Source organism: Neodiprion lecontei, chromosome 7 (assembly GCF_021901455.1).
Source record: "Neodiprion lecontei isolate iyNeoLeco1 chromosome 7, iyNeoLeco1.1, whole genome shotgun sequence".
Taxonomy (NCBI): Eukaryota; Metazoa; Arthropoda; class Insecta; order Hymenoptera; family Diprionidae; genus Neodiprion; species Neodiprion lecontei.
In genome coordinates, this window is record NC_060266.1 from 829803 (window position 1) to 845030 (window position 15228).

The 15228-nt window shown below is 45.0% G+C and overlaps 1 protein-coding gene across 1 annotated transcript; it reads right to left on the minus strand.

Annotated features, from left to right (window-relative positions):
- Positions 1–343: 343 nt before the first annotated feature.
- Positions 344–14838, minus strand: LOC107219471 (ubiquitin carboxyl-terminal hydrolase 34). The gene is made up of 12 exons (XM_015657695.2): positions 14407–14838; positions 13838–13934; positions 13300–13675; positions 12806–13103; positions 11985–12728; positions 5860–11881; positions 4688–5405; positions 4339–4529; positions 4023–4200; positions 3750–3916; positions 2959–3629; positions 344–2786 (listed from the first exon to the last, which is right to left on the minus strand). Exons 1-12 carry the CDS (start codon positions 14447–14449, stop codon positions 1918–1920), a joined length of 10374 nt encoding a protein of 3457 aa, XP_015513181.2. The 5' UTR covers positions 14450–14838; the 3' UTR covers positions 344–1917.
- Positions 14839–15228: the final 390 nt, after the last annotated feature.

The following is a 15228-nucleotide window of genomic DNA, read 5'->3' on the forward strand; positions in this document are numbered from 1 at the left end:
CATCTGAGCCGAGGAGCTTGATCGAAGGCACGCCTTACGCCTGATGGCCGTGTCGCGTACATGTAAGTTTGGTTGCCCATAATTAGGCGCTTCCATTTAGACTAAGCAAATACGCTAGAAGGCTACTATTTTCCTTTTTTATTTTCATCATTATTCTTATGATTGTATAATACATAGAGATCTAAGGACCATTGAGCTATAACATAATATATAAATATAAACTTTAAAATCAAAACCTTTTTTTGAATTTATGTACCTCACAACTATACATTATGCATAATAATGAATACATTTATTAGCATATATGTAGATATATAGAGAGAACATGACTTTAGCAGAAAAATTGAGTTATTAAATCATTTATTTTATGAAAATGCTTTTCGGTCGGCGTTTCAGTTGTCGATATAGGTAGATAGATACAAATAGGGAGAGCAAGAGCACATATCCGCCAGTACGGCTTGAAGAAAATATCAACGGCGAACAACCAAAGTGCTAAAAACAACAATCAATGAACCAGTCAAAACTTTATTAGAGAATGTTTCAGAGAAACTTTTCACGATTGATGGTGTAATTGGAGCAATCCATACTAGGTTTTATTTCAGTATTGAAATTGTAAAATGGTATTAATAAACTAAGCATGTTGCATTCAACAACGCTATTTTTAAGAATGAATTATAAATGTCTGAAATGTTAGACATCTGAAATTTTGTGTACTATTATATTATATATTAATTATTAAGCTAGCGCAATTGGCTAATGCTAAATTGTCATCATGTTAACGAATCTTGTGCTCAGTTTTTAGCAGTCCACATCATATGCTGTTATACGGTAAAATAATAAACAAAATGTAAACAGAAAAAAAACAGTACTCTCAATCTCTAGTTACAATTGGAAACTCATACACATATCATCATATGCCTCCATACAATATCGGCAATAAAGTATGAAATAACGGCGAGAAAGAAGAAAACCCTATTTGTAGACAATTCAGTAAAAACCTCGTACACAAATTTATCGAGCGGTGACAAAATCATGAATTGGCAATAAGACCATAGTAATATTGACCATTGAAACAACTACGGCCTTTATTAAATCAGCCGTCTATATAGTACGAATCCATAAATGACGAATAAAAAGTGAGAATACATCCGATTGTAATATACTCTCTCTCGACTATTGTTTCTTTCAAATAGTGTGTACGCAAAACAGGTTTTATTTGGAGACTAATCCTTCACATCCGTTCTAGAACGCGCCAGCAAGTTCGTGGGTTATCTTCTAGTCGACGTTGACTGAATGCCGAAATATGTATTTTCTGGTGTTAAAACTGTTGCTTAAATAGTTTTACATTGAGCAATATAGGTATAATTATGTCTCTACTTTGGACGCGGACACGTACGGTTTTGTACGGCTCGTTGCTCAGCTGAATATAAGATTCTAATGCTACAATTTGTATAATTCCAAAATTTCACGCTATTGTACGTAGCGATGATAATGTAAAATTAATTTGCGTTGAGTGATGGCATGACAATTTATTATTCATTTTCTTTTTTCATTTATTTATTCACAAGCGTGTGATACTATGATTGTACTCACATTTTCGTCTTTACGACTCTTTCTGTATGTTATTGCTTTTCGAAGATTCCCGTTCCATATAATAGCAACCGATGCTTGTTATAATAGTAAAGTTGATAATAATTTGAACAGAATGGATATTATGCCAAGAAGAAAAAGAAAAAATATATGATTTCTGTTTTGAAAAATCGATTGCAGAATTCTATACACAGTGGAAAACCAACAATTCATGAAATATGAAAACCCCAGATTAAATGCATGACGCGTATTTTTTCAACAACCAGACCGCCGGCCAGAGCATCTGCACAAAAACCAGTCTTTTTTAAATATAATTATTACTGTTAATTAATTGTTCTTAATTTGCAATTGCACAATCATTTGTAGGTCAACGATTGTTTTCTCAAGCATTTCAAGCCACGATACATTGGTCAGCGAACAGCGTATCTGACTAAAACAGCTGCTTGCGGTTGTCGTGGTTGTCGTAGTTGTTGTCGTCGTGCCGCAAACAGCGGTGGAAGATACGGTCGTAATATTAGTTGCTACAGTCTTTGATTTAACCGAATCACCCGGCTTGTCCTCTTCGTCTATTCGCGACACGTTAGGACAATCTTCTTTGTCACCGCACTGAATTTTATCATCCACGTTAAGAACGAAGCCGGCTTTTTCTTCCTTCGTCGTCGCATCGTCGACCAACAAAAGAGTGGGTTTGTCATCCTGCTCCTCTTCCTCACTCGAGCTCAACTTCCGCTTCTTAGACGGCGCTTCGAGCTCCGTCTGTCCGGCCTCTTTCGCCTTAGCCGCCCTCGTCCTAGCTAGAAGCGTGTCCAAGGCTGGCTGAAGACCGCCGGGAGGTTTGAGCCTCGTGCCACTGCTGTAAACGAGAGCCAGAGCCCTCAGATCTCCGGTTAATCTGTGCGCAGCAACTTGAACGTCCACCGCCTCCACCATCGCGGTCAGCGAGCTGACGAGATTGTCGATCAGGGAACAAGTCTGCTCGGTCAAAACGTGGCTGGCTAATTTTGGAAAAAAAGTCTTCAGGAAGGCGTGTATAGCCGGCACACCGAGTGACGATCTCTCGTCAAGGAGCACCGCGTCCACGTAATCCACCGTGTATGATGAACAGAGTAACGCGGCTATGTGCTTTCTATCAATATGCGTTGCCGCGTGCACGTCCAGCCATAATCGTGGAAACAGCGCCAGATGAAGAGGAACCCCTGAAACGCAAATAATTCGGGAGATTATAAATAAGAGAACTGGTTTCGTTTCCACTATTTTATAATAAATGAACAAACATTCGGGTGAATGAATTTTCCCTGTATCGACCCCAACGTCAGCTTTAATTAAAATAAAGGCGATAAAACCAGTAATCACACTCAGTTTACACACCTTCGAAACCAAGCATCGCACTGAGATTAACCAATGTGTCGGTCATGCAGTCATTGTTTATAGCCAATCTGCACATGACATCGATCAGCTCGTGATACGGTAAGTAAAACTCAAGCAGAGCACCGTCGTACTCGAGGTCAACGCCTTTGGACGCTTCTAGTTGAGAATGGGGAACTGCCATCTGCACCATGGGTCGAGCGGGTCTAGAGGCCATTTTTCCAGGTGGATTGGATCGCCGGGGTAGATAAGGGCCGGGAGGAACAGCTGCGTGGGACTCCTGGAGGGCTGCGTGACAATGAGAGAGCAATGGGGCCAGGATGGAAATAGCTTCGCCGGGCACGAGCATCACCAACTCTTTGAGAAGGTCGATAGCCAGTGTTCTCATATCAGGCGGATTGTATGTGTTAAGCAGAGTGGCTAGTTTTCTCAGTACGTCCGGCCATTCCTTGCTGTTTGCTAGTATATTTCTTGCGTCTGGACCGTCGCGAGCTGTTCTGACGCAGCGTATCAACTCGACTATGATCGCTATCAACTCTGCCAGGTCTCCGGCTACATGGCAAGCCGTCGCTTCATGGTACATTATGTGAAGCATATGAAATGCCTCCAGCGCCATACTCAGCCCGCCATTGTAGACGACGTACAGACGATCATCGTCGGATTCGATAAGGATTCTGACAAAATATGAAGAAGCTGATTATTGAGGATTGTTTTACTTTGATATTTTCGGTTCAAATTTCGCCTAGTTATTCATTGTTGCCCCTGTGTTCCAAGGTAGTGTCGGTCATATTTACCTAAACGCAGAGATGAGCGTCGCCCAGCACGAGCGCCCGTCCAAGCCTTGCAGGTAAGAGGACAGGGTGCCTCGTCGAAAAGAAGCAATTTCGGCTTCTTCTTGTTCCGTTTGATCCTGATGTCTAGCTACCAAAAGCTGCATTAGTTTGAACAGTTCATCGACAGCCTGGAACAGGAGTACGGAAATAGCGGATGTCAAGGTTCGTGTAAATAGGTCAAGTGCAAAAGTTGGCATTCTTTCATTAATTATTCCCATACTTTGGTACACTTACAGTAGAATATTGAGTAGGGTGTGGAGTAATGTTCTTGAACGCCCATTGGATATTTTGATGAGCTGCCAATTGTCGCGTAAAGGCACGAGACTGTTGACAACAGAGTCTGAGCAAACCGTAGTACGCAGGAAGCATAACACGATTAAATAAAACAACATCTTGGTCTTCGTGATCGGCTCTGCGAAAAAATAGGGAGACAAAATAAATAGTTTACGATCTTAATAGCAAATAAATCATTTGGATTGACAAACAGTTAAACATTTTTGCCGAGAGATTTTAATCTCGACTATTAAGTTCTTATGTAACAATAACTTACAATATATAATTAAATGCAATATTCTTTGTGATGTGTGGATTGTGCAGTATCATTGCGACATTCTCAGGACAGTCGGAACATACATGATACCAGAATAATAATACGGCTTGTTTATTGTGATGTACGGGTATACTTGGCTCCGATAATTTTGGATGAAACAATGTCCACAAATCATTCAAGTATTGTCCAAACTGAAACACAATAGACGAATTATACAACTCACCTTTTATCTAGAATATACTGTAATAATATTAAATAAAAGAAACACAAGTCTTTATACTGCTTCAGTGTAACAACACAAATGAGAAACCAAAATAAAAATTGTATTTAGAGACCATATCCTACTCACCATCAGTTTTTCAGTCTTAGAAACAACGCAGTAAGTAAGTAATGCGAAATAGGCAGTGAGTTTCATCGTTCCGTGTGTTTGGATGTCGATGTAATGTCTGGCTGGTTGTAAGAGTCTCAACAGCGCTGTATAAATCTGGTGAAGAACCAGGGTTGCTTCCGACGAGAGTTGCAATTCCCTTGCAGAATTACATCCCAGGCCGAGTCTATGCGCCGTTCTGTATCCTTGCCTGAAGTGGGTGGAGGGAACCAGAGATACGAGCAAAAATGCAGCTGCGGATCTGACCCTCTGATTCGAATGTTCCAGAAGGAAATGCTGCAGCCAGGTATCGAGGCCCTGCAAGACCCAGGCATGGGCCAATTTGCTTCTAGCAACGGCAAGGGCCAGCCACTCGAGTGCTCCGTGAGGGGCAACTCTTGCAGCTTCCCAAACTCGTCCGAGAACCAACTGGGTCATGCAGGGTAAGCCACTGGGGCCAGATCCTTCGGTGAGAAAAGTCAACAGCTTGAAAAATGGCTGGCAAACATCCGTGTGCTTGGTTATAGCCTGGAATATCATCGTAACTATATGGACGGCGAGTCTGTCGTTCCAGCGACACAAGGATTGAATCAAGTTCCGTGTCTGATTCAAGTTTATGACGTCTCGCGTTTGCTGGTACAAAAATGGAAACCCTTTTCCGCCAGCAACTGCATTCAGATCAGCGGGGGACAGCGTCAGCCTGTAAAATTATTTGTTAAGAATAATTTGTCGTTTGTCGTTTCATTGCAAAACTTAAGTTGAAGAATGCAAAAAATAGTCTAGAAAGTATACTTTTTTCAGTGGCTTTGAACAATATTTAAGTTCAATGTATGGCTATGAAAATTCGAGATTGAATCTATCTTAAGGTACCACCGCACCGCCTGAACGAAAAGCACCGCAAAATCGAGTCCGAGCTCAACATGTTAATCACTCATCAATTGTAGTATGTACCAGATTCCAAAATTTCAAAGATTTCAAATAATTTCCAATGAGTTGAAATTATTTCATAGATTTCCAGAGATTTCCAGAATTTGAAATTATTTCATGGGAGTTCATGAATTTCAAAGAATCTCAAGGAGTAAACCAGATTTCACAAGTGATTGCATGAAGCAAACCCCTCGTTTGCGTTGAATCGAGGAAAAAGTGCTACGAACCTGTGATCTGCTCCTCTGCTTCGTTCCACCAGAGCTGCGATGAGTGTGATCATTTTGTCGAGAGATGCCGGCCTAAGTTTGTCAGTGGGAACGGCTACGACCTCCTCTTCCTCCTCCTCCTCACTGACAGTGTCTACAAACTCGTGGGTCTTATGACCGAGATAGAAATTGACCATGGTTGAAATGGCTTGTACTTGAATTAAAAACAAAGTCTCTTCCTCTCCCATTTTGCTAAATTCGTACAAGAAGCTGAAATACTCAGTGAGGTGTTTCAAGTGCTGCTTAGCATGTTCCATGAGGGAAAGCAGCATCCTCACAAACCTTGTGACACAGGACTGGGTGCCGACGGTGCTTAGATCGCCCTCGGGATCACAAGCAAGGTAGAGGGGAGCCTGAGTGGCTCGCAATCGTTGAATAACATGTATGCAGAGTCGCTGAAACATCTGGCGCACCATCTGGTTTGGGCATTTGACAAGAATCTGAATCGGCCACCAGGAATCCCCAGCCATTCTTTCCAAAAATCTGGCGCAAGCTCCTACCGAACCGTTGAACTGCTTTGTGAGCAGTTCAACCCACTGAACCATAGTCGGTTTTTCCTTAGCGTGAATGAAAGTCTCCATGAAAAATGAAGTTGAGAGCTCTGCCGACATCTCGGTGATGTCGGGTTGCATAGACAGTAGAGTTTGTGGTATGTAGCCACATATCTGCCACATAAAGCTGAAGTACGTGTGCTCAAAAATGTTTTTGTCCTGCAGAAAGTGCATGTTGTCTTGCCATATCCAATCTTCCAATTCTTTATTGAGCTCCAGAGGTGGAAGATTGTTGATCTGCTGCAGTGACTGTAGAGAATGAGGCGTGTCCATCAGGCTAGAAACTGTGGCCTCGTCGTCTTTGTGCTGATCACCTGGATTGGCACACCACTCATAGAAAAGCATGTATGCGGAGTTGGTTTTCTCGAAACTGAAGTCCATAAACTTGTCGGTGACAGAGTCGTACGTTTTACTGGTCATTTCGCCACCAAAACACTCGGCAGCGATCTGGTTTGGGTCAAACGGCTTCACTTCGGCGTCATTGAACAGAAACCACTTGTTTTTATTCGGCGATGTTCGATCTCTGATGAAACTATAATAATGCCCTCCATCCGCTGTGCCAGTGTGAACGGTAACGCCGATCAAATCGTATTGATGATGCTCTGTGGCTTCTTTGTCGTCAGCAACGCCCGAGCTCCCCTCGCTCTCAGACTTCCTTTTTTCAGAGGCAATTTTCTCCTCCTGATAATGCTGGGGCATGAGTTTCTTCTCGACATATCCGGACATGTCCAGTCTTAGTGGAAAACTGAAATGCGTATTTACCTTCTCCTTGAGCATTGTGACCATATTGAATGTGTAACGCATTGTGTTAAAGCATAAAATGTGGGGCAGTTTCTTAAAGCAAGCCCTCTTCTCAGCCCTGACTTTTTTTCCGCACTGTGAACATGTGTACATATTATCTCCCTCCAGCGTATCTTTCACCGTAACTTCATCGAGGCTTTCGTATAGATTCCTCATATCGGCCACTTGGCATCTGACCGTATAAAATTCTTCCAGCGTTCTGCTGACATGCTCGCAGTCGAGCGACACGACGTTGTTGGAAATAACGCCGCAGAATAAAGTCTTGACAAGATTTTTCAAGTCCATTGTCATTTCCTCAAGCTTTGAGACGAGGTCTATAAAAAATTCTGCCATGTCTTTCTGCTCGCCGGTATTCAGAGGTGCGTGATCCATTGTATACACTCTGCAAAAACTGCGAGGATTGTAAGCCTTTCTTTCAGATTCTTGAAGATATGCAAACATTCTTTGTAACTCCCTGAGCGTCAACTGATGCTTGTTAGCTTCCGCGCAGTCGGCACCCAGAATGGAAATGCGAGCTTGCGGCATCATGTAAAGATGCTGCATGCAGCTGGCCATATAACATGTGGCACCTAAGTTTGTCAATCCCACATAGCCGCAGTCCGATCTCCCGTCTTCGTGCGGCCAGTAATCCCAAGGATACGGAGAATGGGGTCCTGGTCTGTGCTGAGCGAGTAACTTCTCGTGAAGTATCCTGTAATTACCGGGTGCAGATTTAACCAATTCAACGAGCAAGTCAAAAGCAGCTGATCTCGAGACTTGGCTTTTGCATTTGGGCACGTGTTTTGTTCTCGGATTGGGCAGTGCGAATAGAAAGTCGAAAACTTCGTGCAGAAGTTTTTGTCCGAGTTTACCTTGCTTACAAGGGGGATTGTGTATCATTATGTTACAGGCCAAGTTCAGGAGACCGACAAGTCCATCGTCTTCGACGGTGTTGTGACGAGTTTCAAGATGCTCCCTGGTCAAAACAGAATCGATAACTCTGACGGCTAGGGCCTCTATGTCTATTGTCGAAACGCACGACTGTTCCAAATTCTCTTTTATAATTTCCTCGGGCAGAGAATCAACCAGTCTGCATACCAGCCAGAAATAATCCCTGCACGCTGGGCCATATGGTTCCTTCCCGTCGTCAAGAGCTGAATGTAAGTGAAGAGGCAAATCAGGCTTATGATGGAAAGGCCTCATGGCCTCGGCAACGACTAGATGCTCCAATAACGTGGAAAGCATGGGTCCGATCAGACTGGTAGTGTCTGTTCCTCCGTCATCGGAGCCTGTGCTTCCCAGACACAGCCTATACAAGGCGGTGCATACTTCTCTCCTAACTGCAGGCTCAGGATCTTCTAGAACAAGCCGCCTTAGCCAGGATTTGCCAAAAGGTTCCAATGACGAGAAAAGCGACTGTTGAGCAGCGGGATCGCTGTGTACCCAGCAAACGAGTAGCGCCGTCGTGTAATGAATGACCTGGGCCCATCCAAACAGTCCAGTTTTGTAATGGTTCGGATCCCTGGGGAGAGAGGCTTCGTGAAGAATGCTAGTTATCCTCGGCATTACCGTATCTACATCCATCATTGCTAGCATAGCGTCGCTGAGACGAGGAACGAGAAGTTTGTCGGCCTTACTTCGTTTCCGCTCTTCTTTGACGACTCCGAGGTGGCAGAGCTGCTTTAAAAGGCTAGCAAGACAGTCCTGCTGCCATTCGCTACCGTCTCCTCGCTCCAAACAGCCGGACATAAAGATATCAAAGAGATGTCGAAGTCCACCGTGTTGAACGAAGGCTGCTGCCCATGAGATCTCCTTGTCCTTATCCTCCTGGTTGTCCTCGGCGTCACCTCCGCCCTCGTGAACAGGCGTGATAGTTACGCTGCTTGTTGAGGTTGGTTGATTAGACGTATTCCTTCTGCTGAGCGACTCGACGATGTAAAGGGAATACATAAGCTTCTGAGGACTGGCAGGATCAAGTAATTCCGGGAAGGAAGCCTCCCCTAATTTTTGAAATCCGAGGAGAAGGGTCGGGCTGGTCGGCAAAAGTGTCAGGGTATCCCAAACTCGCCTGGAAAGTACCTGTGCTTTTGTGTGCGGTATGGTTTGGCCCCCTTTGACGATTGTCTTCATGGCGCTCAACGTCCTCATTAAAGTAAAAAGTTGCTCGAAGTATTGCGGTCTAAGCAGAAGGAGAGTGGGCAACGATTCTCTCGGTGGAGGTGGTAGCAAAGACGGTGAGTCGACGTCTCGCTTGCCACTCCTTCCACTTCCGCTGCCTCGACCTGCACCCAGAGATATAAAAACGAGCTGCCCATCCTTGAAACCCATTTCTTGCAGGGTCTTCTCGTCAAAGTCTATGGTCAACTCTTGGCCCTGAGTTATCATCCTGATCGGCCCGTCCGTGAGTAGCGAACCAAGGACAGAGCTGCCGTTAGCGCTTGAGTTGCCCAAAGCCGTAGATGCTTTGTCCTGAGAATTCTGGGTGTCATCCCACCACTTTGCCACTTCAGCCCTGAGATCAGCGACAAAATCAGTACTGAGCAAGGTGAAGCTGGTTTTGTCGGGTATACCGGCTGGCTGAACAAATATTCTTATCTGTTGTCCTTTTTCCGAGGTATTCATCGCTACGTGGCTCCCCGCGCCTCTTCCTTCCAAAGCCCATCTTCGAAGATGGTAAGCATAACGTTTTCTAAAGGCTTCCAAATGGGTTCTGAGCAGGAGCAACGCACGCTGTATACACCGTAGACTCGCCTCTTCGTTTGTTTCCAGATCAGCGCTGGCCGCAGCTAGATGCATCATGCATTGGGAAACGAACTCGGCCTCCTGAGTAAGCTGCCGCGACATGTAATAACCGTTCAGATACTGTATGGCAGCCATACTGACGTCGGTGCTCTTGGCTCGCAGAGCTATTCTCCACAGGAAATCCATTCCCACGGTATCAACGTCCCTCAAAGGTCGGTCCAAGTGGGCAGCGGCCAGCCTGGCAAGGTTGCACAGCTGTTGAAACAAGCTGAGACCAGTCATGCTTATGGTTTCAGGAGGAAGACTGGGCAGCTTCCGCATGCACAAATGTTTAAGGGTATCCATTCCGAGAGCGTGCTGTTCCGTGGATTTAGCTTGGCTGAGTAGCCAGCTGAAAAGTTCGTCCGAGCACATGGAATCCTGAGACAGACACTGCCACAGTATGTCGACCTGTTCAAGACTGAGTCTGAACGAGTCTGGCGAACCGAGTGGCGAGAATATAGACGACAGAAATTGCAGCCTCACTTGAACCTCAGTCTGATGAGAATAGAGATTAGTCTTCGACCCGTTGGTGGCGTACGTTCTCAGGTTGTTGAAAAAATGCCTCATCATTCCTCGCTCCCTGTCCGCCCACGTGGTTATCGTGTGAGCGTCCATCGCGTCAAACTGTTGAAAACTAGCCAGCAGCTTGGGCAGCAGCCTCAGAGAAACGACAACCGATCTGTTGGATGCCAAGTTTTCTAAGCATCCCTCAATGAATTTCATCGGTATGAGCCTGTCTACGTTGAAGCAAAGCAAACTGCATAGCGCTTTTTCAGCCTCCAGAGCCAGACCCTCGCCCAAGCTGCCTATCTTGTCATCCTGTAGAATGTCCCACAGCAAAGTGTTTCCGGGTTTACAAACGGTCTCCAAATTGAACTGCGAGCTGAGCCTAGCTATCGTCTGTCGAGCAGTCCTGAGCTGTGGTGGCCGGCAGATGGACCTTCTGAGCGCCATGGCCGGATGTTGATGGTCCTGGTGATATGCCTGCATCTGTATCGCAGTTAAATGCCTCGCTGCCAGCTGTGCGAGTTCCTCCTCGCAGCCGCTCTCCTCCCCGTCAAAATCGGCCATGTTCTTCTCGCTCTTGTTCGATATCCGGCTGCTGTAAGAGCCCTCCTCGTCTGAGAGCATTTCGTCGAGGGTCGAGGCAAGGAACGGCGGCCCACTCGAGTGTACGAGTCCCGCTAACTCGGACATGACGGCACCGGTGTCTTCGGCGGCCGTGACGGCTGCCACCGCAACGTCGCTGTCATCCTCGTCATGAGACGTATCCGCGGAATCCGGTCCTCTATCGATACCGTGAGCGTGCCCGACCAGGGCAAGGTATTTGCTCTTGTTGGCTCTTCTAAGCAGCGCGGCCGTCGTTGGGACTTGCTGATCGTTTGGCTCCATCGCCATTGCTTGCTGCTTGACGTGATCTAGGGTGTCGTCAACGTTGGTCGGATCCGATCTCGGATGGTCCAGAGTGTTCTTCAGGATGCAATCATTTTTCTTCACTCCATCGGCGTCAGGAAGCAACTCGCTAACTTTCGCCTTCTTGTCGCAATCGTCCAAGTTTGATTGGCCAGTACCTGAATCGAGACATCTCAGTGGCTTTTTCCTCTTTCTCAGTAACTTCTTTCTCATTTTTTCATAAACGTTTATCTCCTCGGTATTTGACTTCTCCGTGTCAGCCTCGGCATCGGAACCACTCTGCGGCTTCTCTTTAAGTTCCGAAGCTTCGTCTGTCCTGAAACCCGAATCTTGTTGCTCTTCCGATTTTCTAAGAAGTCCAACTTCGCTGTCCTTCCTCAATTCCACGCCTTCCTCTGTGTCTGTTATACCACAGACGACCGGAATCGCCTCCAAACTCTCAGTCTTGAAGTTGCCTAAATTTAACGAGAAAGAAATCCATTCAATGGAATCGGAAACTTAATACAAAGTTAGACTAGAATACAGTAGCATCGTGACTTGAAACGTTGTGAATCTGACCTTCGCAATCGCTGCTGTCTCCTCTGGCCTGTTTGCGAGGTGAAGGTCCGTCAGACGGCGCAGGACTGGGCTCCTCTTCCTCCTCGTCGGGGCTGGATCCCTCCATGCCGCTGGGGTCGCTGCTGCTGCTGCCACCGAGACCTCTGGAGCTGACGAGAATCCCTCTGTTTTTCATGGCCAGTCCGCCAGAGTATCCCGAACCTCCTGAGGTCCAGATGAACTTTATCAAAGCAGAGGCGAGGAAGAGGCTTTGCTCGTTATGATCCTTTGGCTCCAATTTTCCGAGAAGCGAGTACAAATGAAGAACAGGCGTTGGCGCAAGGTGCTTAACTAGCGGCGCGAGCAGATCGTAAACGGGCCTGCCACAGTGCTTCAACTGGGCTGCCTGCCACATGGTGTCCATGTCCGAAGGTGAAATCCTTCCCTCCATTGCCAGGAAACTCAGAACAATGTGACTTTGCTTGATAACTTCGACGTGCAAATTCGGACCGAATATATGGGCGATTATGTTGTTCTCGGTCAGCCAGGCGGCAAGAGCGTGACCCACCTGCTCGACTTCGGCAACAGTTTCACTGTTGCAAAGTTCATTGAATGTTGTGATATGCGCGTTTATCTGCGCCACACCGGCCAGTCTCATGGTCAGCGTTGTGCTGGTAAAGTACTTGAATGCCAGATCCAGTCCGTCTCTGTCAAAAGTCGGAAGAACCGCGTCTATCGGGTCTTTAACCGCACTCCACATGAAATCTAAGGGGAAAAAAACCCGTTTTGAGAAACTCGAAACTGCTGACATTTCTTAACGTGGAGAAGATCATCTAACAAACCTGCCATAGTCCTGACGGCCGGAGTTCGGAGCTCTTTGTCCCCGAGGCGGCACATATACCTCATAACTCGTCTCCTCAAAGGCACAAACAGCTGAATAACACTCCCGTAATTCAGCCACAATTTGAGATTGCAAATAACCGCGACCATAGAGTGCGCCAGGCCGACCGGCAGTGCGTTTTCCATATCGAAACACGCGGACATGATGTTGAAGCCTCCTTGGTGGCAAAAAACTGAAACAGCTCGGATCAGAGGTGCCGGCACTTCTGGATCGTGTGGTTCGCAGTAACCTCCTTCATCCTGAAATGATAATTAAACATTCAAGTATCGTTTAAGGAAGAAAATAGTCATGGAGAAATAAATTCAGATGGACGGTACGCGTTTTTAACCAATAAACAACTAGCAAGTACCCGAAATGAGTGATATACTTGCAAATAGTCTCTTTCAGGATATTAAATACTGGACAATTGTTTAGCACGTATTGAGGAGTTGTTACCTTAATCGGTGCGATAGGACTGATCACACCACCGTGTTTCATGGCGATATAGAGAGGAAAGTTCAAAAGAAATATTTTAGAAAGAAGGTGAAGCAATTTCTCCCTGTCTTGCTGTGACCAGGAATGTTTTCTCTTGGATTGCGAGTTCTCTGAGCCATCGGCCTGACCGACAGCTGTGGCCGTGTTCACTGCTTTATTTTTTTCTTTTTTCTTCTCATCATTGTCGTCATCAGCATGTCCCTCCTTATTGCGATCCTCCTCCTTGTCCTCATCCTGAATAGCCTGAAGTTGCTGAAGCGTCGAAAGAACAACACTTTGCATCAATCTTGAAAATCGGTCAAAATTTTTAATATCCCGATAGCAGCACATGCATTGCCTGTAAAGAAAGTGTCTGAATCAGCAAGGAAGCAAGTACTTTGAAGATGTTTAGAGAATTTTAATTCCTATCTATCTGATCTAATTTTAGACTTTCAACGTTCTTCCAATATTGAACGCATATTAGTATTGATTGTTTACACGGAAGAAACGATCACAATACCTTTGCACCCACTGGTTGACATATTGCAGGATCGTGTCCACATCAGCTATGCATAGGTTGACCAACTCGTCCTGCTCCTTGGAGGCCCGTTCTTCGTCTGCGTGGACAAAGAATGTTAGTGGAAGGAAAAGTTTACCTAAATTTGATACGAAATGGGAGGACTCTGTCCAGGTTTGAAAACAGCGGATGTGGCAAAGACGTCAGTTTTGACAGTTGTGTGAAATAAAGTAAACAGAGATATGAATGGGGATATGTCAATCGGTTGAGAACGAGTAAATGAGACGAAAAAAGAAAATAATCAACAGATTGATAGGTTATAAAGTAGCGACACTCGATGGAACAAAGAGTCGAGATCGTGAGCTCGGAGGATCGGAAAAAAATAAATCGTAATTCCATGACAAACTATGAAACATGTGTAATAAGGGAAAGTAATGAAAATCGGGCAAATACTGTGTATAATCGGGATTTGGCAGTTGGACGCCTGGACAGAGATGCGGATGGCATTTGTTGGCTCGTTCGAAAAGGTTAGGTTAGAGTTTTGTATGTACTAAGTGTATCATATGGCTTACAAGAGAGAAGAAGATCGTGAAAGTCGGCGCACACATCGCACATGATTAATAATCTGTCTGTTTAGCCTAACACGGCCTTTAGTCACCTCAAGTCCATCACTATTAACCCTCAACGACCGTCCACCACCGAAATAATAAATTATCGACGATACTGTCAAACATTTTTAATTATCGTTTATTTTCATTTTATTATTTACTTGTTGTACTTGTTCTTGTTAATTTTTTTATTTCTATTTATTTCGGCTTTTTTCTAACAGTACCCCGACGGTCATCAACAGTTGATCAATCTATCAACCACCATATTGAATTTTATGTTGTTTCCTTGATGTTTCCTTGCGTAGAGGGCTGCCACTACTGCCACTACTACTAGCGCCCACCAAAAGCGGCCACCTTCACGTCCAACTATGCGTCCAACATTGATAGCACTACACATTCACCTCCCCCCCCCCTCCCCTCCGCTGCTGGGACACTTCACTCGTGGTGTAAATTTACCTCTCGTGGTGGAAATTCACTTTTTCTATTCATTATTATCTTTAGATTGGAAAATAAATGAATAACAAAATCACGCGCTGGAAATTGAATAATAATATGATTTCAATACACCCTTTATCCGGCTATAAGCTACAATGTACTTTTCTTCTGCGTATTCTAGTATGAAACATATGTAGAAGTATGAGCACTCAACTCTCGCATTATGTAGTACGTACTAGAAAGTATAATATTACTTAATTTTCTTACACTAATCTGTCCTCAGAAATTTACTACGAGGACATTCAGGTTAACTAACGCGTAACCTTTTTATATCAATGCACAATACTTTGT

What these genes read in the sequence shown, in the direction of transcription:
- LOC107219471 (XM_015657695.2), bottom strand. Translation starts at nt 14,449, where the DNA reads ATGTGCGATGTGTGCGCCGACTTTCACGATCTTCTTCTCTCTT. An exon ending in GTCAACCAGTGGGTGCAAAG is followed by an intron (nt 13,676 to 13,837) that starts GTATTGTGATCG and finishes CTTTCTTTACAG; the next exon opens with GCAATGCATGTGCTGCTATC. An exon ending in ACGCTCATCTCTGCGTTTAG is followed by an intron (nt 3,630 to 3,749) that starts GTAAATATGACC and finishes ATATTTTGTCAG; the next exon opens with AATCCTTATCGAATCCGACG.